This window comes from Triturus cristatus, chromosome 6, assembly GCF_964204655.1.
Source record: "Triturus cristatus chromosome 6, aTriCri1.1, whole genome shotgun sequence".
Lineage (NCBI taxonomy): Eukaryota > Metazoa > Chordata > Amphibia > Caudata > Salamandridae > Triturus > Triturus cristatus.
The window spans coordinates 984,782,392-984,807,027 of record NC_140589.1 but is presented as its reverse complement, the minus strand read 5'-3'; the positions used below and the strand labels follow the sequence as shown (position 1 = coordinate 984,807,027).

The following is a 24,636-nucleotide window of genomic DNA, read 5'->3' as shown; positions in this document are numbered from 1 at the left end:
AATATATTCCCTTTCCTTGCGGTCGCATCGGTTGAATAAACTGAACAGTGGTACAACTTGAATCCACCGGTGTAGTGTAATTTGCCACATTAGAGTGTCTCCGACAGGAAAGTATTTCTACAATGTTAAGTAGTGTATATATGTAGGAATAATTTACCTATCTTTCTACGTCCTGATGAGGCCATGTCTCTAACTGTCCAAAAAGTGTAGACTTTTACAAAAAGAGGACTTCTTGTTGCGAATGGACAGTACCACAAAAGGAATTGCTCAAGAAAGGTCCAAAGCGGAGTCTTCTTCATTTTACTCCCTGTGACTAGATAATACTAAACTACCTCATGGTGAAATATGGACTAAATATCCACATAATGTACGTAATGACAGAAAGCAACGAATGCAATACACATTTGGGACTTAGAATTACGAAATGAACTAGACTGTTCTGGGAGGTTGGTTGATTTTAAAAGCCAGGTAGGTCCTCAGCTTTTTGCAGAATTCAAGAAGAGAGGAGGAGACTCCGATGTTGAGTGGGAGATCATTCCACTCTATAGGAGTGATGTAAGAGAAAGCTGTAGTACTGATATGGTTCAGTGTATGTGTGGAATATGTGCAAGTTGGAGTCCTACGTAGTGGAGGTGTCTGGGTGATTGGTGGAAGACGATGTGACTAGGCAAGGGTCTGAGTTGTGTAGTGCCTTAAATGTGTGTGGGAGCAGTTTGAAACAAGTGCATTTGTGTATCCGAAGCCAGCATAGTTCCCTGAGGTGTAGTGTGTTGTGAGTTCTGTGTGGGAGGTTAAAGATGAGTCTGGCTACCATTCTGGATGGTTTATAGTCTACTAGTGGGTTGTCTGGTGATCCTGGCATAGAGGGTGTTCCCATTGTCAAACTCGCTGCGGACAGGCTTGAGTGACATTTTTTCCAGTGTTGCTTGGGATACATTTTAAGATCTTCCTCAGAAACTTCAGGGAGTGGAAGCAGAATCTAGTGATGGCGTTGATTTGTGCGGTCATGTCCAGTTTTCTGTCGATGATTAGTCTGAGATTCCTGCCATGGGTTCTGGGTGTGGTTCCGATATAGGCCGGCCACCAGTTAGAGTCCCATAATGAGATGTTCTTACTGAACACCACTATTTCTGTATTGTTGGTGTAGAGCTTGAGACAGTTGGCATTTATCCAGTTAGCGACTTCTGTCTTGCAGGCGGTGATGCTGTTTCTTGTGTTGGGGGTCTTGTCCAAGAGGGAGACTAAGCAATAAATGAAATATGTGTTTGTATTTCTGTATTTGTTGTTTTGTTTTGTCTACAACTACATTTATTACGAAATATGGTAATGTCGTTTGTGTATGTGGTGTAAGAGAAAGAATCTGTTTTATTTTGATGGTGGCATTGGTTTATTCTGCATTCAAATGATAAATTATAATTTCATTGTGGAAGAATGATGTAATGTCAATATTGTTGAATTTCACGTAGTAGAAAGGCGCTTTATTGTTGAAGGAGACGTTTCCAAAATGCTTCACTTTGTAAATCGATGAGACACACTTCTGAAAACAAAGCTAGGTCCGAAGACCTCCACTACTACTACCATTGAAAGTATGCTCGAAAAGCTGTTAGCATGGTCTCATCGAGATCGAACTAACTGAGAGGAGACTTTCTATGGGCCACCCGGCACCTCTACTGCATTTGTCTGGAGGATCAGAGCGGGGCAATTCAATTGCCCCTCTCTCATTATCACCCAACATACTAATTACATTACCCAGTAATCGAGAAATGCTGCCTGTGGGCTTTGAGATTGATAAGGATGATGTGGAAATTTTTGACTGTCAACTACGGCCTCAAGTTAATGCTAGTATTGAAAATGTGGCCCCGGTTACCAAAGCAGTGGGGGAAAAAAGGAAGAGAGGTACGTCAAAACTCACTAGCAGTAAGAGGAAACAGCCACCCCGCCTAAAAACCCAACTTACACCCTTGAGTTTGTGGAGACGAGGAGCTACTGCCGTGACTGCGAGCACCATTGAGCAAACAAATGTCAACACCGTAGACTTGACCACATCAGAAGCAGTAGTTAACTCTATCCACATTCAAACTGAGCATAGAACTGCCCATGGTACTTGTGAAAGATCGGGTGATACCCTAATCGACACTATAGTGGACTCTGTTTATGATCGTTTAAAAAATATGGTAGATAAACAATTTAATGCCCTTTTTAAACGTCTGGACAGGTTGGAAAACCTGGTTAAAAAAACGGATATTCATAAAAAAGCTGTCACTATTGTTGATAAACTCAGGGGGGAACAGCACCCAAAATCAATGGAGCCAATTGATCAGGGTATATCAAAGCAGAGTGGTGATTGTATGCTTCCTATTGCTAATACTGCATGTGATAAGTGTGGCAACTCTAAGAGCAGTTTTCTTTCCAAACCTATCCCCAGTTTGATGCCCTTGTCAAACGCAGCACCTGGCAACAGGTCCATTAGCAATAGTTTGTCTCGAAATTTAGTATCAGCCACCCCTGTGCCGTTGGCCCCCGTTTTCACAAGTATGGCAACTGCTCCGAACGTTACTCCTACTCTTGAAAATCAGGTTAAGAATCCATCTGAAGATGTTCTCCATTTACCACCTGAAGCCTGCCCTTATGTTGTAATTTTAGCTGGTGCTCCCCCCCTGAAGAAAGACCAATCAGAGTCCTGGGAACAACTCAAGAATAAGAGTATCGATTGGTTATCGAAGTATAAGGGCCTAGGGATGGGGAACGCCAATGATATTTTAATGGTGCGACGTGTAGGATGGGTAGGACCCTCAGATAAGAACATTATAGGTGACTGTATAGTCGTGAATTTTAGACATCCCTCCCTGGTGAAATGGCTACTAAGAGCACAAACGCTCCACAATACTGCCCCAACCAGCATACACTCAATACCTCTGGGCTTTTTTTACAAACCTCCTCTGGGCACACGTAATCTTATTATCCCGACATCCATCACACAGAATCGGTTTACCGTTCTGTCTAGTCTGGAGAGCCAGGACTGACTATCAAGTCAACTATCGACTACTGCACCAGTGTTTTAGTGAGTTAGTGGAACCCTTAATAGTCTGCCCGGTTGTCACTGAACTCAGACCCTCAGATTCTAACTTAAATGTGCTAAGATGGAACATTGCAGGATTAAGATCCAAATTGAATTCTATGGAGTGGGTCGATCTGGTTAGTAATTATGACATTCTGATGTTCCAGGAGACATGGTGCACAAATGAATTGTTTCTTGAGGGATTTGCATGTTATAATAGCATTGTACCCTGCCCCAAAATAGGTCGCCCATGTGGGGGGATATCAACATGGATAAAGATCTCAGTTGGGGGTAGTATAAAACCTCTGGTGACAAATAACGAGAACTTTCAAGCCACGGTTTATTCACAGGGGGCCTCGATATGTTTAATTAATTTTTATAATAATGATTTTACATCACTACCAAATAGGAATTTTATTAATTTGTTGATAAATTAGAAGACGAGCAGAGGTATGGTAAATTGGACGGAATCTGCCTAGGCGGTGATTTTAACGTACGATTGCATAGTGGGATTGACAACATAACCTTTTCCCCGGTTAGGGTCAACCTATGTAAAAGAGGGGAGGAACTCCGTAATTATACTTCTTCCCGTAATTTAATTAATGTAATGGAAAAGGCAGGCGTTGTCTCAAATAAGGGTCCACTGCCTACCTACAGAGGATGTGGCTGTTCATCTATTATAGATTATGTTTTTATTTCATCTTCATTGGTAAACTTTTTAGTAAAGGCTGAGGTTTTATGTACTAGCCAAGGTGACCATTAACCCAATTTTAACAACCATGAGATTAATTTCTAAATGTATTACCCAAAGGGGAATAGGGGCTAAACACTTGGAGGCATCAACTGACAAACTTAGAGTGATTTGGAAAGGCATAGATAATAAAGCCCTATTCGCACGCATGATAGAATCGTATCCCCTACTGGTAGAGACGTGCCTATCGAGCAGCATTTTGGGTGCAGAGATCATTGAGGCCTTTAGTGGTTTATGTGTTGGTATTAAACACATAATCTCAAGACCTGTTACCAACTCAAGCAAGAATCCTAGATGGTTCGATGGCATATGCTCGCGGGCTATTAGAGAATTGCGTGAAGCACTAGCGGCCATACCCAGGGATATAACCCGAGTTAGATCATTAAGAGCCTGCTATAAGAAAGCAACTAAATTACGCTCAGATGAGATATTGAGAGAACGTTGGGATAACCTTGCTAGTGCTGCCGCGCTTAAAGATGTAACTGGATTTTGAAAAGAAGTTAAAGCCATGAAATCTATGGGCTCAAATAATACCCCCTAAGCTGTAAAATAACTAGTGAATTATGGGAGGAGCACTTTGCCAGAATCTACACAGCTTCTACAAAGATCTCTAATAGTCATATCTGCTCCCCAGTTTTAAAGGTTGCTATAACTGTAATTGAAGTCAAGGATGCCATACAACAAAGTACAGGGAATAAAGCCCCAGGCTCGGATGGGCTACCAATCGACCTTATAAAATATGAACCAGGTTTTTGGGCTCCCCTTTTATGCAATGTTTTTAATAACCTGACCAATACGGCTATTCCGAGCACTTGGCCGACCAGTATCATTGTGCCCATTTTTAAAAAAGGTGACAGATCCAATCCCAGCTGTTACCGCCCAATTTCCTTGATAGACAATACTTTGAAGATCTTGGGCAGGGTTGTCTTTAATAAGATCAGGAAATGGGCTGAAGACAACCACATTTTAAATTGTTGTCAGCTGGGCTTTAGAAGCAATGTCGGAACTGTCGAACAGTGTTTGAACTTAATTCTTATTCTGGGCAAATATACGATCACTCAAAAAGTTCCACTTTATTTGGGTTTTATGGATTTAACCTCAGCCTTTGATTTTGTTAGTAGATCACGTTTATGGGAGATTCTTTAAAATTATGGGTTGGATGAGGCTTTGGTCCATTTTTTGGCGTATTTGCACAGGGATTTAAAGGCACGGGTTAGGATAAGCAATGATGCGGAGGTTTCTGGGGATATTGTCATTGGTAGAGGGGTCAGACAAGGCTGTGTTCTAGCCCCTCTACTTTTTATTCTTTATATAAATGAATTACATAATTCCCTGTCTAAATTGACCAATGATGTACCGAAAATTAATGGCAAATTATTCCCCGTGCTTTTATATGCAGACGATTCGGTCCTCATGGGCCACACCCCCAACGCACTTTGCACTTTAGTTACGGGGTTCGTGTCTATTATGGCCGAACTGGACCTTTGCACTAATTTAAAAAAATCTTATATAATGATGTGTGGGCCGAAAAAACACTGTAATAATTCTATAACATCGGGCTGCGAATCCCTAACACACACAAGCACTTTTCCTTATCTGGGCTTAGTTTTTTCAGAATCGGGCTCTTGGCAAGTCCATGTAGCCCACAGCAGAAGCAAACTTTCCAAAGCGGTTAATTCTATAATTAGTCTTCGGCAGCCAAAACAAGCAGAGGTGGTGTTACCTTTAATCCAGATATATAAATCGCAATGTGTATCGACGGCCACCTATGGTGCTGAAGTCTGGGGGTATGTATATTGTAGCGGGATCCAAATTGAAGAGAATAGATTTTGTAGAAAAATTCTCGGGGCTCAAATTTCATCTCCAACTTACATATGCCACAAGGAATTGAACCTATATTATGTGGAGGATTTTATTAGGTCTCGTCCAGCAATATTCTGGCTAAAAATATGGCAGAACCCCGCTGCGATTTTAACACGAGAGATAATTATAGATTGCCTTAAATGCGATAAGGGTGGTAGTATACCTTGGCTTGTTGCAAGTAAAAACAGTTTAGCAAGTGTGAAGTTGGAGCATATTTTCTTATGTCCATCAGCATTGGAAGGCATAAGTACAAAATCACTTAGGGGGGCGCTGTATGATCTGTATCATAAAGAAAGACAGAACATCGAGCATCATAAATCATCGATTGTTAGGTATTTGCCCTTTCTGGAGGCACCGAGCACTCAACATCATATGCCACAGAAATACCTCAGGAAGAATATAGGGAGATGGAAAAGGAGCTTACTTTTCTGCCTTAGGGATGGTAGTATAACATATTCACTTTGCTACCCGATAGGATTTAATAACAACCTTGAGCAGTTGTGTTGCCCATGCGGTATTGGTAGTAAACAAACATTGGTACATTTTTTACTTTTTTGTAAATGTTATGCCAGAGATACAAAACAGTATTTAACTCCCTATTTTAAGGCATGGGCTATCTCTGATTTCAAATTAGCATATTTTGAAATTTTACGGCTAGAAAGTGATGATTTGATTTTCCGAGTAAGCACGTTTTTACAAGCTGCGGTACTCTCACGTGCTTCCATGAACGAACCCTAATGTGCCACAAATTTTGCAACACTGCCTAGTGAAATTCACCTTTTATCTTTGCTCTTATAATAGTCATTAATATTGCACGTAACTAAATATTCTGATAAAGCTGCTAGTATTGGTAGAATTGAAAATGGGGTTGTAGTTAAATTATATTTGTACCTTGATGCCCATCATTGTTTGATTTATTGCACGCTATCCCACTTTATCTGTAACATACTGCTGACTTTGCACATTGGTCTAAACCTCATACTTTGTTATTAATGCTGCTAGATTCTGCAGGTTCATCCAACCTTTTTACTGTGATTTTACTACTGTAACCTTGTATTTGTATTGGATGATATCGCATATTTATATGTTTTAAAACTTGTATTGTATTTGCCATTGGTAGTGATAAATTGTGCTTTTATGGATATTTTTTATCCGAATAAAGATTATTTGACTTTGACTTTGAAAACAAAGCTAGTTCATAAAAAGAAAAGAACAAATATTACTATCAATGCTAATATTTAGGATGGCCAAATTGTATTTCATTGGGCAATTTGAAGACAATTATGTTACAGATGTTACTAATTCACCAACATTTTTTTGTTTGTATTCCCATCTGCTAGGCAAAACTATACCGCTCTTCATGAAGCAGCCAGTCTTGGAGTGGAAGGAAAGAAATGCATTGACGTTTTGTTAGGGTAAGGACTGCAATTTATTTAACAAACATGAACATAAGTTGCTACACTTGGGTTGATGAAAAGCTAAGCTACAATCAGGATCAACTTGAAGAACATTTTTGTTTTTCCATCACTGGATCTATCATAAACCTACATTTTTTATTCATTCCCTGTCATCAAACTGGGTGTCCCTCAGTGACGTTAAAATAGCAGCGAAATGTTAAACATATCCTGAACGACTTGAAAACAACCACTTTAGTGGCCCATCTACGTAATTGAAAAAGGGGTTATTTAAATACAGGAGAGAGTTGGAAAATCAACTAAATTAGTATTTACCTCTGGTTGCTTAAATTTCAGTTCCGTATTCATAGCAATTCCTATAAACAACAAATTAGACTAATTTAGCAAAAATACAAACACAGTCGATTTTAAAGAGTCTGGATACTAGGCTGATCAAGATAATACATTGTAGTTCTTTGTTGAAAATAAAGTTTACAATAACATTATAATTAGGGCTCCAGGTTTTATGGTATTTATTTATGGTACATTTCTATCCATATTTATTTTTTGCACATTTTATCTGTATTTATCCATATTTATTTTGGTCTTTGTGAAAAAATAAAGCTGAAATTGGCATATTTCAACATTTATGCACCCATCAAAGTACAGCGAGAGAGAGCGAGAGAGAGAGAGAGAGAGGGGGAGGGAGAAAGAGAGGGAGAGCGGGAGAGAGAAAGAGAGGGAGAGCGGGAGAGAGAAAGAGAGGGAGATAGAGAGAGAGAGAAGGAGAGAGAAAGAGAGAGGGAGATAGAAAGAGAGAGAGAGAGAGAGAGAGAGGGAGCGAGAGAGAGAGAGAGAAAGAGATAGGGAGATAGAAAGAGAGAGAGAGAGAGAGAGAGAGAAAGAGCAGGATAGACAGGGAGATAGAAAGAGAGAGAGAGGGAGAGAAAGAGAGGGAGAGAGAGTGCCGACACTGCGGACTCAGGCCTCACTGCTCACCTGCAGCCACCGGTGTGTCTCCAACCATGTGCCGGTACACACTGCAGTCCCCCTGTTCCCTCATCTGAAACAGTTTCCAGAGACCTGAATGGTAGAGTCCATACAGTAGCACACGGCATCATCGCTTGCCTGCCCCTGCGCACACAGGCTGATGCACCCCAGCCCCTCCCACCTCCCAGCAGTGATTGCCCACCCCTGCGCAACCAGGCCTCACTGCTCACCTTCTGCCACTGGCGTGCCTCCAAGAGGGCCCACCACACGCCGGCGGGAGCTCCTCGCCCGGGGCCTTTGCCCATGGCACCCTCCACATCATGCAGCCTGCACCGCGGGCCACCAGGTCACACACTTGATTCTGGGTCTTGATTTCGCTATGGCAGGGAACATATCAGTGCATACGGCATCATCGCAAGCTGCACACCCGCTCAGCTCTAGAGGTGCCACTAACTCTGTGAACCGCGAGGCGACGCCACGTGTCGGTAGGCCCGCAGTGCCCGCTGGCTCAGGCATACACTGCGGTCCAGCAGGGCTCATACTAATCCTACCAGTCCGGACCGCCAGGACGGCGTATCATCGCAGGCTGCACACCCGCTCAGCACTTAAGGTGCCACTACCTCAGTGCACCAAAAGACACCATCCCGTGGCGGTGTGCCTATGCCTGCTGCAGTGTATCCGGTGCCACCCTTTATGATGGAGTCTCGTGGTGCGGAGGCCATCATGCCACCCCCGGCACTGTGCAATATGCTGTGGCAGGGCCCTAGGCCCTCATGCATAAATAAGAACCACACAGAGACACCCAGTTACAGAGTGGAAATGGCGTCCAGCATGTGCGCCAGGCCCTTTATATTGGCAGGGTCACATGACCTGTGACGGTTGTGCTGGCTAGGTGTGGTGTGGGTGTAAACCAGCCGTGAGGGAGTGGCTGTGGCATGCTGACAACTAGACCTGTGAGCAGCAGATCCCTACAGGGAAGACCTGGGACATGTAGCGTTGTCGTCGTCCCCATGTGAGCGTAAGCCGAGTGGGCTGGCCTGGCGTATGCCAGTCCAGCGTTAGGGTGTGAACAATGATCCCGGGGCGCTAGGCGTGGTTCCGTCCTGGGCTGGACAAGGAAGTAACTAATGCGTGTTTCCCCATTGTAGTGTCGGCGCCACCTGTGCCGCAATCGGCAATGTGTCACCCGTGACCCAAGTCCCACAACATGAGCAACATGGACGTAAGGGGGAATCACTGACGCTACATTCATCCATACTTCCACACTTGAAAGATCATAGGCATGACACATCGGTGTGACCACAAATGTGTATTGCACAATCAGTGGAGTTTTGAAGCCGGAGCAGTATAGGGCCATGCAAACCCCACTTCACATTGTTGGCCCGTGTAGGGCCAGCCAGAGTCCTTCAGGGAATGACAGGTACATCAGAAGAGGAGGAGTTAAGTCCGTAGTCTGATAGCTGTGTCATTGGTAACCAAACAGAATATGGCAGTCCATGTCGAGGTCTAAGGTGAGTGTTGCAGAGCGGATCGGGGATGATACAGAGGGCAGAACCAAGCAGAAACAGTCCATAGGGCGGTGATGAATGCTACCGCTTCCTTCTGACCACGAGGGCAGATTCATCCTCATCTTCGTCCACTGCTGTTACATGTGCCTCACATGTGGGTGGTGGTGTTCTGTCTCCAGCACTGTGTGGCAGGGACACCTCAGGGGCCGGAGGTGGAATGTGTGCTGCACTGTGTGGCACTGTCACATCAGGGGCCGGAAGTGGAATGTGTGCCGCACTATGTGGCACTGACACATCAGGGGCCGGAGATGTGGATGGAGTGGTAGCAGCAGCATGCATCAGCGTCAGGCCTTGTGGCAGCAATGCCATGAGGAGGGTCTTTATGGCATTGAGGGACCCAACTACCTCTCGCTGGTGTGCAGCCGTGGCAGCCGCTCTTTCCGCCCACGTCCGCTCCATGTTCTCCATGAGCCTCTGCATGAGTCCCAACTCCCGGTCGAGCTCGTTGGAGCCACTCTGACTAGACAGTCGTTCTTGTCTCACAGTCAGGACTCTTGCGATGTCAGCGATGGTTCGTTGGAGAGCATGGAGCTGATTGTGGTTGTGCGTTCGGGACTGTGAGTGGTCCCTGATGGGACTTAGATACCCACAAATCGCTTCTAGTTTGTCTGCCATGTGGTCAAACCCCACCTGCACCTGTTCAGCCAGCTTCTCCTGGCACCCCAACTCACGGCGTTGGAAGGCCATGTGTTCGTCGTGTGGGTCCTGGGAGGCAGCCGTGGTGGTGGGTGCTGCCTGCTGTGTGTTTTGTGCAGGGGGTGGGTTCTCATCGTAGCAGCTGGGCTGCCCTGCTCCTGGAAGTGGGCTGCTGAGGCTCTCCACGAGCTGTTGGAGGGCGTCGGAGTCAAAGGTGTGGTGGTCCTCTTCATCATCAGAGAAGAGAGGTTGGGACTGCTCTGCAGGAGGTGTTGGATTTCCCCCTGCAATGTGAAGGGGAGATGCAGTTTAGCATTGTGTTCACATGTATGTTGACGCATTGTACATGTTTACATTCAGACTGAATGACAGTGTACATTGTGACTGTTTGTGGAGAGCTGCCTATATGATGCGGGACAGTGGACATTTCGACAACATCACGGATGTGTGTTTGTACTTGTACATTGTCAACTCACATTTCCCTGCAATGCCATATGTGATTTGCCAGCTCCTGCTCACAAGCGGCACCAGTTGTGTCCTCTGTTCTGTTGTGGACGTGTTGCGGATTGTGCCACATCGTTGTCAATGTTGATGTGCTCTGCATGTGATGTGTGTGTGCCGCATTTTGGGGGAGTCGCCCCTGCAGCTCTGATTTGGCTGCCCCTTATCCCTTACATGCAGTGTGCCTCTGACTTCTGTGCTTATACAGTGCTGAGATGTTGCATACTTGGGTGCATTGGTCTCTTGGTGGGAGTTGGGGATCTGGGGCATGGTTTGTCCGCAGATGTGCTATGTTTACTTGTCCATGTATGACATTGTGACCATCTCCCCCGTCCCCCCAGTCCCAGGTCGTTACTCACCCTGTTGCTGTTGTGTCCGGTCATGTTGGGCAGTGTCCGGGCCCCCAACTCCTGCCACCGTCTCCCCACTGATGACTGTGGCCACCATTTCCTCCATCTCGTCCAGCTCCTCCTGTGGGGCTGGGCTCCCACCTCCAGTCTGCATTGCTGCCTTCCATTTGTTTGCGAGTTTCTGCTTGGTTTTGCGCTTGACATCATTCCAGTGCCTCTTGACCTCTTCCATTGTCCTCTTCAGCACTCCGACTGCATTCACCTTGTCCACAGTAGTCTACCATATTCCATTTTTAGTTGCCAGTGACACAGTGGAGGTGATGAACAGTAGTTGATGGTGTTCTATCACCTCCGTTATCAGGATCCTGTTTTCCTGCGGACTGAACCGCTTCTTCCTATTCTTCTTGTCCTTGCCCTTCCCTGACCCTGAGGTCCCAGGCTGGTCCTCCAGGGGGCTTGTGGGGTTCTGGTTGTCCTCTGCACTTGATCCGGCTACCTCCATTGTGCTTCGCTGTTGTTTGGCTTTTGTTTTTTTTCCTTTTATGGTGCATGACGCGTGGGATTTGCAGGCCTGTGGCTGGTTTTCGCTGATTTTTGTATCGCGATTGGCGTCATCACTACTATTTTCGAGTTCGTGTTTAGCATTTTTGCGGCATCGCGGTGATTTTAGCGTGTTCATTTGACGCGTTGTCGTGGGTCTATCGTGTGGTACTGCCGTGTTGAGACTACCACGTTAACACAGAGTTATTTTCCCGTGATAGACTGTGAAGCGAAGAGTTGTGTTAAGCTAAATTTGCGTTGGTTATCACACGTTCTTGAGAATATCCCCCCTTGAGACCTTATTTAGAGTATTGAAGATGCCATATCTACCCTAAAGTGTATATGCCCACTATGCAATCTAAATAGAGCAGACAGGGCATCTGCTGCTTTTTGGTGGCCATCTCTCATCCGTCAAACTCTAAGTAAGGCTATTAATGCCACTCGAGAATGGTTTACTGGCCAGTAGTTTGGTTAGCAGTTGTCCCACTAAAAATATTTTTTATTTTAAGCTGGCTATTCCGCTCTTAAGCAATGGTAGAAAGCTAAAAATGGCATAAAATGTGGCCAGTGTGGGAACTTACCCTGATCTCCCAGAGTCCCAACAGATTTCCCTTATTGCTGAAGGAAGTTTAGTAGTAACAGGACCAAGGACAAACCTCCTCATTCTCTTTAAAGGATTAATGCAAATTTTCTCACCATGCCTATGAACCTTATTGTTCCTTCAGATTCTGGGGCTGATCAGTTTAGAATCTATTTCATGGGAAAATCATGCATTATCCTACTAGTTATGGATACTTACCACTATATTTAGAATTTGGCAGATGTTCAGTCCACCCTATTTGCAGTGCACAAGGCCTCGTTATTCTTATGAAGGGGTCCTGTAGGAAAGTGCCCCTTTTTGCATGGTTGCCCCCACTTTTTGCCTTTATGTTGATGTGCTTCGACTAAGAGTGGCTTGGGCTTCTGCCAACCAGGTGCCCAGGGCCTATGTTTTTCCCTAAACTGTACCATTGCAAAGCCCAATTGGCAACTCTCTGTCCACATGTAAGCCCCTTGTAAGAGGTACCAAGGGCACTGTGACCAGGGAAGGCCTCTAAGGGCTGCAGCACTTATTGTGCCACCCTTAGAGGCCCTGTACCCACCCCCCGTAGGCTGCATGCAGAACAAAATGAAGGGTCGGCATAGCACACAAGCCACTGCCCTGGCATAGGTAAGCCACCCCTCTAGCTGGGTGCACTATGCCAGTGGTGAGGGTGCAGGAGCCTTGTACTCCTACAGTGTTTAAGTCAATTCTTAGACATTGTAAGTACAGTAATGCCATAAAGTGGTATGGTATGGGAGTTTGTCATTACGAACTCCACAGCACCATAATCTCTTTACTGAAAACTGGAATGTTTGGTATCAAACTGCTCAGCATTTTAAAATCACACTGATGCCAGTGTGGGGTTTAATGAAAAATGCACTCAGAGGGCACCTTAGAGATGCCCCCTGAAAAACGACGTAACACTAGTGTCCTGGCTGAGTGGGTGCTCGCCAGCTGCCACCACCAGACAGGTTTCTGGACCACTGGGTCTAAAGCCTACCGCTCTCGAGGTCCTCAGACAAAGCACATCCTTGGACGAGGTGTCAAGCCTCCTCCCCAGGGTGGGCAGGGTCCACGAAGGGTAAGCTTCAAAGACCTACTGCCTTTGTTAGCAACCCCAGACATTTGATGTTCCCAGCAACTGGCCCCTACCGGTTCTGACCCTTACTCTGGACTGGAGAATCGGTGGGGAAACCGAGATAGGAAAAGAGGTTTGCCCACCTTTGCCAATCCCACCCCTCAGGTGGGGAAGGCGAGGTGAAGCATTACTCTCAGTCCCGCCATCTTGAAGGTGGGGGTACTCAGCCAACCAGAGTGTGGCTTATGCCCTACTCCCACTAGAGGGTGGCACAATAGGGGGTGTACCCACCCCAAGGAAGGGACCCATTGGTCCTGACCTGTACCTACCTGTAACACCCCTAAATTTAGTATTTAGGGGCAACCCCAAACCTTGCCTCCTCAGACAGAGCCTACAAAAAGAAGCCAGAAGAAGAAGGCCCAAAAAAACGCGCTGAAAGAAGAGGAGGATACCCACTGACTTGGCCCCAGGCCTACCAGCCTGTCCCGACCTCAGGCTCCTCCAGCAGAACCTCGGTGTGTCCTGCAGCCAGCAGCCCTCAAAACCCCGGAGAACCTGCACTGCCTTCGCAATCCATACAGACTTTGTCTCCCGTGGGCACTGGAATTGCTCAAAACCAACCGACTCTGACTCCGGCCAACTCAGTGAGTTTCCATCGCTCTGCTCACGGCGCCCCGAGCCCCAGTGATCCAATACCTCAAGGGGGTCCCTCCGTCGATCCTAGCTGTCATGCCCCGGGATCCGAATCGATAGACGGTCCAGTATATAAGGACCAAAGACGCGTACGAACGCGCTTAGCGTTCTAGCTGGATGCCTGGTTTCCGTCCTCGCTTAGCTTGCCTGACTTCCGGATTGTACTTCCTGTTTCCGTTGTCGCGCTAGTCGGCGCCGAGCCTTCTCGGGTTCTGCCCGTGTGTTTTGAGTCTTTCTGAAGAGACGTTATTGCCGTCATTTGCGAGCCTCTCTGTCATCTAGAGGCCCGCGTTTGCTCACGAAGCATACTGCGGCGATTCGCGAGCCTCTCGTCCATCTGGAGGCTCGCTCCTGCTTAAATAGCATTTTTTGATTCCCGCCAATTGCGGCGGATTTCGGAGTGAGTGCCAGTAATCTACCTTCCCCAGAGCTGCTGTGTCGTGGGGGTGCTCACTCCTGGGTGGTGGTTGGGTGTAAACACAAGCATATTCCCCGCACTGTGCCCTCGGTTCCCTCACTAAGGAGAAGCGTTTCCAAACTCCTCTACAGTTCATTACGCCCAAGTTGGTTCATATCTTCAGTTGAGTCCACACACTTCCTTTCCCTCCTTGCACCTGTTCAGCCATTTACCCACCTCCCTTCAGTGGTGCTGGTCTCCCCTGGAAACAGAAGACCGACTTATCCATAGGGGACGCTAGCGTGGACCACGCCATAGTGACCAGAGTTCTTCTGAAGCACGGTAACAGCGCTGTGCGCTACTCTTTTGTTCTTGCACTTAGGAATTTAACACGGGGTGGGTGAATATAATTATTATTGTTTTGTCTTTCTCCCTAGGAGTTATCCTATTCACACTACACCTTTTGCTATTACATTCCATGTGGAAATAGAGGGACGCAGTTGTATATCTTCCTAGTGAGTAAGAGGGGGAAAAGAATTGTGTATCATCATTAATGTTCTAGGTAGACCATTCACTGTATTGTTTGTCTTATAGGGTATATGAAGTAGAAGTTGGTTTGCTCCACGCCTGCCCCCCTCGTCCTTAGTCCCTTACTAATCCAGTGGAGGTGACATCTCTTATGCTAAACAAGACCCCCGTGGTATGTGGATTAGGGACTTGTTTCTGCCTGGGAAATGCATAAGGTGATATGTAGTATAAAGTAGAATTTTCTATTACAGCACGCACAGAGAAGAACCACGTCCTTGGTACCAACCAGCCACACCTCTGAAGTCACACCCTCCTTCCCTTGTTTTGTTACCCTGTTTTCCCCTGGCGTGCCATCCGGTTCTCTAGGGTTTGATAGAGACGGAGGGCCGTAGGGGAGGACGGAGACTTACTCTTCTGATTCCTGACGCTCCTGCAGAAGATCCTGCGAACCCTTACACTAGCCTGGGTCCCAGTGATTCCTGAATTTCTACCCGCTCCTAAACCAAGCCTGCAGCCCTCATCTGGAAGACCCCCTCAGACCGCGACCAAAGGCGACACCCCGACCGACTCTCTAACCGAAGCGGTCCAAGAAAACCAACCGCGACCATCCGACCGACTCCGTCTACAAACGCGTGCAGTCACAGGATGACAACTCCCAAAGACCCCAATTACCTTCAGTCGTTGAGCGTTTCCCAGAAACCCTGACTGAATGTGCAGCTGAGACAGAGACTGACTGTCTCCACTGAGAAACCTTGGGAACTCCCACAACCGCATCTTACACCCGGCCGCCTCTGTGTCGCTGGCAGTGTAGTTCTTGTGCTGGCCATTGGGCCCTACAGTGCTGACCTCAACCCCAGGAGCTTTTCTTTCATCAACTGGGTGGCCTGCCTGCCCGCCCGCAGTCCCCAAACCAATGACCGTACTTAGCCCATTAGCTAATGTGTGGTCCTAGCACTCTGCACCCAGGTGCCTCTGTGCCACTGGCAGTGCACCTTGAGTACCCATCCGGACGTATCCTACTCACTGACCTGTACCCCAGTTTTGTTTTCTCAGGACTGAGTGTGTATCGTGAATAATACTTCAAAACTGTACTTATACTGCAAAATCCATTGCCTACTTTTCCTTTCTTCTAGAAAATTTACCAGCATGGTATCTAGAGATACCTTGCTGTGTAAGAAAAGTAACTGAAAAGTAAATACAACTATCTGCGAACAAGTATCTTATCTGTAACCAATCTAACTGCATACAACTGCATTTAAACTGTATTCGATTGCACTATTCTTGCAAAGTATTTGTATATTTAAATTGTCCCAGGCCCGGCCTGGTTCTAGAAAATAAAATACAACTAAATAATATTTTTATACAAACAAATTGGCCTGAGTTCAGTCTATAAATGCTTAGCATAACCTTCGGATAAAGCCTTCCTGCTTGCCCACACTACCACAGATAGAGAGTAAGGTATTATCTACTTTTACCTCCGCCTAACTTATGGCTCCACTGGACTCTGTGCACACTATACCTTACTTTGGTATAGTATATACAGAGCCAGCTTCCTACATTGATGGATCAGCGGTGGGATATACAACTTTGCATTTGTTGGACTGACGTGGTCAACACCTGATCACACAACAGAACTCTTAAAATAGTCTTTAGAATTCAGATTTTTGTTTGAATTGACATATTTTTCCAAATTAATAAAAGTCTTATTAGGGCCTTGTTTAAGTCCCTCTAGAATTGTTTAGAAAAATAAAAACTCACTTTAGTTAGGGATAAGAGGGTTAGAAACGTTTAACAAGAACCCGGCTATTAGTGAAAACATAACAAATGACATCAAAAATATAGTTGAGGAGCTCGACATCACACCTTATCTCCATATAGCATTTAAGGAGTTAAGGTCTCTATCTAAACTCAAAAGCATTAAATTGGGTTCCAATCCCTCCAAACAAAGGCTCCAGGAGCTGCTGGCAGGGTATGCTTAGGACCAACCCTCTATACAAGGTGAAGACCTGTGGAAATGTGCCTAAAAGTGGGCACACTGGTGCAGGGTCACCCTCTTGTCCATGGGTCCAGAGACCAACAAAATAGAGATCAGCATTGGAGTTGGAATAAATGACAAGTTTATTAATCACTCATGAGTGGGACCACATGCACACAACACTCAATTGCTGCAGGAGGTAGTACACTGAATTCACAAACCGTGTCCCTTTTATACCAGTTTTCTGCAATTTAAGCATGTGAACAGAAATAGGAAGAACAAGTTTTAGAAATAGTTATCAGCAAACAAGGGCAGATGAATAACTATGTGGTAAGCAAAGTGGGAGGGGGAGCAGGAATGCTTATGGCAGCAGTAAATGGTCGACAGTTAACACCTGAGACCAGGTGCACTGGCAGCTACAAACCCTCAGCACGTACATTGCTTTTAGCTGAGCCAGGAAGTCAACTAAAATAGATAACACAAGCAGAGGACGGGAGAATTACAAAGGAAACGAAATGGACACCACAGCAAAAATGGTTGTCGCTTATGCTAAGTAAAATATTACACATTTCCACAGACGACCCTTTTAGCATAAGCTAAGACATTTTCTTATGCTTTAAAAGGGGTATGATAAACATCATGTATATCAATTAGCATCATATTGCTGACTTCTCGGTCTATTGCTAAACGGGCATTTACATTTTGGACATTCGTTTTAGATGGTAGACAAGTAGTACAAGTGGAAAGTGGAAATACAGAGGAAACAAAGCATTGGCCTGCATTGGATCCATAAACAACAAGAGAAGAGAATTGTAATAATTATGAACAAGGCCGATAATATTTTTAAACCCCATACAGAAAATACGCTCCAGAACCATCCAGCCCAAGTCCATGTTCCTGAATCTGGATGTATCTCAGTGGCTATTTTATGCATTTTGGAAATGGCATCATAAACGTAGTCAGGGATAAATATACAACAACTACTACCGATAATGCGACATGCTCCACCACGATCAGCTAGATTTATGTCTAGCACCATCCGGCTTTGTAAAGTCACAATTCTCGTAATTTGGAGTTCTTCCGTAATATTTTCAAGCGCCATTGCTGTCTGATTAGTCACAGCCTCTACTACACGGGTTAAGCGTCTGATTTTCCTGCTATTAAAAGCCGCACCAACAAAGAAAAAGAGTCCCAAATTAAAGTCAACATATTGCTGTTATGCAGTGTCAGTTTCATCCACTTCATCATTATTGATAGGTCTTTTGAATCGGTTCAAGGAAATGTCATTTAATAGTTTTTGATCTTTATGATAAGATGCAGGTGCTAGGAACACAGGAGGAAGCAAGAAGGACACATAACATGTTCCAGACCATCCAATTGGTAGATGATAGTAGCCTTTACTCCCACAAATGAACTAAGTGTTGTGTGAGGATAGAAAACTGCTATTGTTTGTTCCAGTAATGTTCAATACTGTGGTACAGTCACTTTTTCCCATTGGGATACTACCAAAACTGCTCACACAAAGATTTGCTCGGGCTCTAGTAACAGCAATAACAAAAGGCCCATTACCCTTGGCCGTTCGAGTGTTGGGGAAAACATAAAGTGTGGAGGAATTTCCTTTGCGATACTCCTCCATTTCCCATACAGTTCATTTGGCTTGTGGGTCCTCTTCCTCATCGGGGTTACAAACTTTATTAAGTTTTGCATTACGTCCTCCTACATCAGCTAGAGTAATATTAGCATTTTCAGAGGCCCACAACAGTGCGAACCAGGCTCTACAGGAGCCATTATGCGAGAAGGGCAGGGGAATGAAAGGCGTTCCTCCCTTCTTCTGATGAGCTGGCATCATTCCAGATACCCAGCAGTTGGTAGCATTATGAGTATGATGCAACATTTGTATAAAAGTGTTATTGAGATACGACAGTCAGTGCTTCTTTTCATGATAGAGAAGAGTTAAATAATAATGTTCGGTGGGGACAGGAGTAGTAACAGTCAATAAGATTCGAGCCGGAGCTACTTCCTCTACAACCCACATTATTACAGCAATGATGACAACAGTCAAAGTTAGTCCAATAGCGAGCATAATATTTTTACTACAACTACAGACTTTTGCAGCATTCGATTTCTTCTCCTCCGGCATGTTCATTTCATCAGTAAACAACAAGACAGATGGTGCCCTAAGGTCCTGGGCAGGCGTTGGTTTCTTCACTAACGTTGAGACAAGTAGTCACTAATAGGCTACCCCTCTTTGTAGTCAGTCTTGAACCACCCAGGACAGTGGCTCAAACAGTCTCTTTCTGCGATGAAATGTCTTTCTTCCTGGATCGAAGCAGATATCTAGATGTACCAGGGATCGTGTGGTCCGGGAGGACTTCCTCAGGTCTTCCAGGTGACACAGCTCGTCCTTTCTCGGTGACCAGGATGTTGCGCAGGTCTGTCAATGCAGCTGGGCTCACGAGGGCATGCAGGACTTTTCGACAATGGGTGGCATGCACCCAATTCTTCCGGTTGGTCACTCGTACTGCAGTTCTGGTAGCCAGGAGGACTTATTCCGGTCCGCGCCAACGAGGTGCCAGGGGATTGTTCCGTTGAAACAACTTTGTCAAGACAAAATCGCCAGGCTAAAGATCATGGCCATCACCATGCGACCTGTCTGGAAGGGCTTCCCGTATCTGCTGATAAATAGAAGACAAGCTGTCAGTTAATAGGGACAAATAGTCACTCATCAGCACATGGGGTACATCATGTATAGGGTGAGGCTTAAGCATTCTCCAAATATTCATGGGCCTGCCAAACACAACCTCATATGGCGTAAGGCTAGATCGTGTATCGCAAAACATTTACAAAAAAGCATAAAATGTAGCAGGTCCTGTGGAGACTGTCCATCACAGCCACAGGGTGCCAACATTTGACCTCTACTGCACGCTCTTGGCCTGGCAAGCAGGAGGTAAAAAAAGATCCATGCTAAACATGGTCAGTAAGAACCGCTTATATGTAGATAGAGTTAAGGCTCGGCAGATGGAGTTGTTTTGAGCGTTAAGAAGATACGCATACTCGGCTTCCGTAATTCCCGCTCATCCCTTTCCAGTTTCCTTAAAGTGATGAAGGATTCCCTGATTTTCTCCATGTTCATTTTTACAATAGTTTCGGCGTTCGAGTATAAATCAACACGCCCTAATCCTTCGAGGCTACTTTTATTATATTTAAGCCACGGTATTCGGAACGTTTTGTCAAGGGACATACACTCTTTTAAAATCAGGTGGTTAAGAGTTAATGCCTTGTTCAACCAATACTTTAGCCAAAACACAAGTGGGCGCAGTGCCAGAGTGTCACTTAAATAAGGCACCCCCAGTTCCTCGTGGGCCACCAAGTTAGACACACCACGCGGAACACACAGCAGGCGCTTCCAAAAAATGTTCTCGGCCACCTGAAGTGAATCCGCGGCAGTATGTCCCCAAATTTCGCTTCCATAACTAGCTATAGCTACACTTTTTGCTTGATAAACTTTCAGCATAGCTGCAATTGGTCTCTTACCTAGTTTAGAAGCAAAGTTAAAAAATGCCCGCATTCACCCGGGCCAGGTCCCCCTTTTTCCTAAGAATTAATGGCCCCGATTTTATTTGATAGTCCAATAGAAAAAACTTCAGTGCGGAGAACTTTGGCGGGGCCGACTCTGAATTAAAAACTTTTTTTAAGGCGAGTCCCCACCTGCATTATGTAAGATTTCGAGTTATTAATTGATAAGTCCCGATCCGCCATGAAGTTTGATAGGAGTCTAACAAAGATTGCAGACCTCTGGCAGTCCTCGAAATAAGAACTGCGTCATCCGCATATAATAGGACAGGAAGACCACGTCGCCCTACATACGGGTAATCTACCCCCGTAGCTCTTAAAGCTCTGTCTAGGTCATTGATGTAAAGATTAAACAAAAATGGGGCCAGAATACAGCCTTGCAGTACACCTCTCTTTATTTCAAAGTCCCGGGAGACACGGAGGTCCTGGGAGAATCTAACATTAGCCTTGGTTGACCTATTAAGGTCCTCAAGGAAGTTGACAATGTTAACCCCATGGACTGCCACAATTTTACCCTATTCACGCAATCGAATGCGGAGCACAAGTCCATGAAGGCTAGGTAGACAGTACCAGGACGCGCAACTGTATATTTACTTAGTAACATGGTTAAGTTAAGGCATTGGGCCACGGTCGACCTACCAGGGCGAAATACAAACTGCACGTCAGAAAATTATCTTTTGCTCCTCTGCCCAGGTGGATAATCCGTCTAAAAGTACGCTGCCCACGACCTTAACCACTGAATCAAGAAGTGGGATAGGCCTATAGCAATGAGGCAATGAGTGCTATTCCGATCTCCCTTCTTGAAAACGGAGACTATATTAGAGGTGGCCCGGGACTCAGGGCAACCGTTCAAGGCAGCTGCGTTAAACCCAGCCACAAGGACCGGTGCCCAGAAAAGTGGATCGGACTTGAAAAGATCCGGAGGAATACCGTCTGGTCCTGGAGCTTTGTTGCGAATTAGTCCTGCAATGCCAGCCTCAACCTCTCCCTGTTTGAAAATCACTGCAGGGGCATCCATATCCCGACCTGTCTGACAAATTTGCTCCATTGGACTTTCAAATATAGATTAAAATGGAGCACCCATTCCTCCTCAGTAATATGCAAACCTAGATCGACCCCTACTTCCTGCTCAAAGAGTGGTCTGTTAACAATGCGTCAAAACCTAGAGCTATTCCTAAGGGTACTTGACTCAATCAGCTCCCTCCAAGACTCCTCCTTCAGGGTCCCCTTCCGTTTGGCTAGTGTTATTTTATACACTTTGTGACACGCTCTAACCAGGGATTGATTTCTCGGGTTAACTTTCAAGGCTTCCTTTAGCTTTCTTGCCACCTGGGAGCATGATGAGTCAAACCATCTGGGGGTAGAGATCGCTACTCTACAAGCCGGTGCACTTAAAAGCTCACCAACTTTATTGGAGATAAAATTGTATGCACTGATAACCTCTCCTGTAGAAGTACCTGGAGAGGAACACAGCTCTAACTCGGTAGCACAGGATTCTCTTACTTCACAATAAAAATCATCAGGAGAGATCTGAGACCATTTAAGCCGTCGTTTGCCATCTGTTGGTCTTAGCGTACCCTTGTTTGCCACACTGCTAATTCGTGATAAAAGCGGACCACACAGTTGGACGCAGAGCGGGTTATGGTCACTATAGACACTTTCCAAGATGGTGAAACCACAAAATAAAGCTTGTAAAGAAGATGAAATTAAAATGTAATCTATAAAAGAACCCCTGCCTCTCCCTTTGAAAGTTTGGACTGGAGCTATACAAAGCGGGTCAGATAAAGACATCAGGGATATCATATTGAATTCATTTAATACATTATTTAATAATTCCCCCTAAGCAAGATGTTCAAAATGAATCCCCCTCATCCGAGGGCAGTCTAGATCAGATATACAGGTTGTCCTGGAGTCACCACAAGGGTGGATGTTTAAATCACCCAGGACCGTAAAGTTTTGCAGGTTCAAACCATAGGACTGCCTTAAGAATGAACCCAGGACTATGATATTACAAGCACCTGAAGGGCATGCCATGGAATTATAAAAATTTATGAGACCGAATCTGGTAGCTCCCTCTTTTAGTATCAGTGCTTGTAGACCTGGACTTGATGACGGCAAACCAGGATCTGGCAGTCAACCGCCACGGATATATAAGTAACAAGGCCACCCTTAGAGGGAGAGGCTGGCCCAAAATAAGCTTTATAGCCCTCCAAAAATAAGTCACAGTCCACCAGCCACATTTCTTGCAAACAAATCACAATGAATTGATTCACAAGTTGCAGCCAGATTGGATCGTAAAACTTGTTAGCCAGGTCATCGATATTCCACGATAAGATATTGTTAGCAGATACACAAGGACCCCCCCTAACTACCACTGGAGAGTGCTGCTTATTGAAATCAAACTTAGTAACAAACTGTGGGGCTCCTGAGGCAATCACACTCCTCCAGCCCTGCTAATGGAGAGAATCTGTTAATTGACTCCACAGTGGGAGGGGCAATACACTGGCGACCTGGCAGATGCATTGTATGAGCTGGGGGTATGGACAGCTGCGCATGTACAGGCGGAAATCTTTGTGACCACCCGTCTAAGGGGGTATCTGTGGTAGAGTTCCTATAAAAATCCTCTGGGGTGTCAGGTTTATAAAAATAAAAAAAACAATGGTAAGGCCCTAACAACCGATCCAGAGTGGGGAAAAGTGGGTTATGTGTCCCAAAACAAGATCCTACCAGCAAGATGAGGATTATCAAAATAAATGATGACACAATCATCCGTGTCAATTTTAGAAGAGCTACCAATCCAACTAACTCTACGCACCATGATGATATTTTTTGCCACCCGCGCTCCCAGAACGGTATTATTTGATAGCCAGTGGAGTACCTTATCTTTTAACTGGCCATAATCCTCTTTATTCCCCCGAGGGAGAGGTGGAACGTTCCCCAGAACTCCTACATAAGGGGTGGATTTGGGCGGTAAGTCAATTGCTGGTAAACTCTGTGGCTGAGCCTCGCTACTCCCCAACAACCCGGACTCTAAAGAATGGCTATCATCCGTGGCCCTTGCCTGTACAGGGATATCCCTTCTCTCGCTTAGGCCTTTACGCCTTGATCCAACCCCCCCCCCCTCCTCTGTGCTAAAGACTGCATCTGTGGTTGACTTTGTGGCTGAACCGTGATAGTATTCGACAAAATTGTCTGTTCACCTAAGTCCCTTACAGTACTCTGTCCCAAGCTAGCCGTTGGCCCTCCTGGTAAGGGAAATTAGTCATTAATACGGCGGGTTGCTAAATATTTCTCGATCAGAGTCAGCCTCTCGAGGAAGGCTTCCAGTGCCACTAGAGGATCCAGAGTAGAAGTTGGGGGTGCTGATGCGGGTGCCGGGGGTTTAGAGACCATATTAGGTTTCGATTTCTTTGCTTTGCCCCCAATGGATTCAGATTTTCTTTTGGAGTCACTGCCCCCCCTTGTTGCTTATTGTAACGACAGGCGAAAGAGGCCTTGGCATATGCTTAGAAGGGACTATTAACACACTAGTTGTCGCAGCGCCGGCCTGCAAGCCCTCAGGAATCCCAGAACTGCTGGATAGACTCAAAAGCTAATCGTCACCTTCTATCTGAGACGCGTGGGTATCTATGAGTTGGGGATGAGAAGTGCTGGTTGGAGACCTAGAAAGAAGCCTGTTAACCAACTCGATCTCCTTATCTATCACTGCCGTTGCCCGCTGCAAAAGGGAATCCATAATAGGTACTGAAGCAATGGTGCCAGTCTTTCTCTTCATCATGGCTGTGGCCGATGGAGCCTTGCGCCTAACCATGACTTAACAATCAAGAGACGAATGCAAGGGACTGGAAAGCCAAATTAAGCTGACCGAGATAAATCCTTGGGGCAAAACGATCAAACACTCCAATCCCTTCAGTTAAGAGTTCAGACGCAATCAATATTATAAGGGTGTTAAACAGATCGAACCAGCCATATGCCAGGGCCAGTCAACAAAGAGCGACAATCCTACCTCCTTTGATGAAGCTTATATCATGGGGATGGCAGGAACTGGGGCAAGGCACCGCTCCTTGGAAGGATTAAGTCTCTGTAGTTGCCGTGGTCTGATGCGTGCGGGGGTCCCAGAGGTAGAACCAAGAGGGAGGACCCAGCCCAGCCTGGGCC

At 45.6% G+C, this 24,636-nt stretch overlaps 1 protein-coding gene across 1 annotated transcript in view; it reads left to right on the top strand.

Moving 5' to 3' along the window:
* Window positions 1-24,636, top strand: part of DZANK1 (double zinc ribbon and ankyrin repeat domains 1) — a 1,028,117-nt gene that overhangs the window by 961,103 nt on the left and 42,378 nt on the right. Inside the window, exon 20 of the mRNA XM_085611767.1 lies at window positions 7,013-7,087. Within this exon, the coding sequence (XP_085467893.1) occupies window positions 7,013-7,087 (75 nt within the window). The remainder of the gene's footprint in view (window positions 1-7,012; window positions 7,088-24,636) is intronic.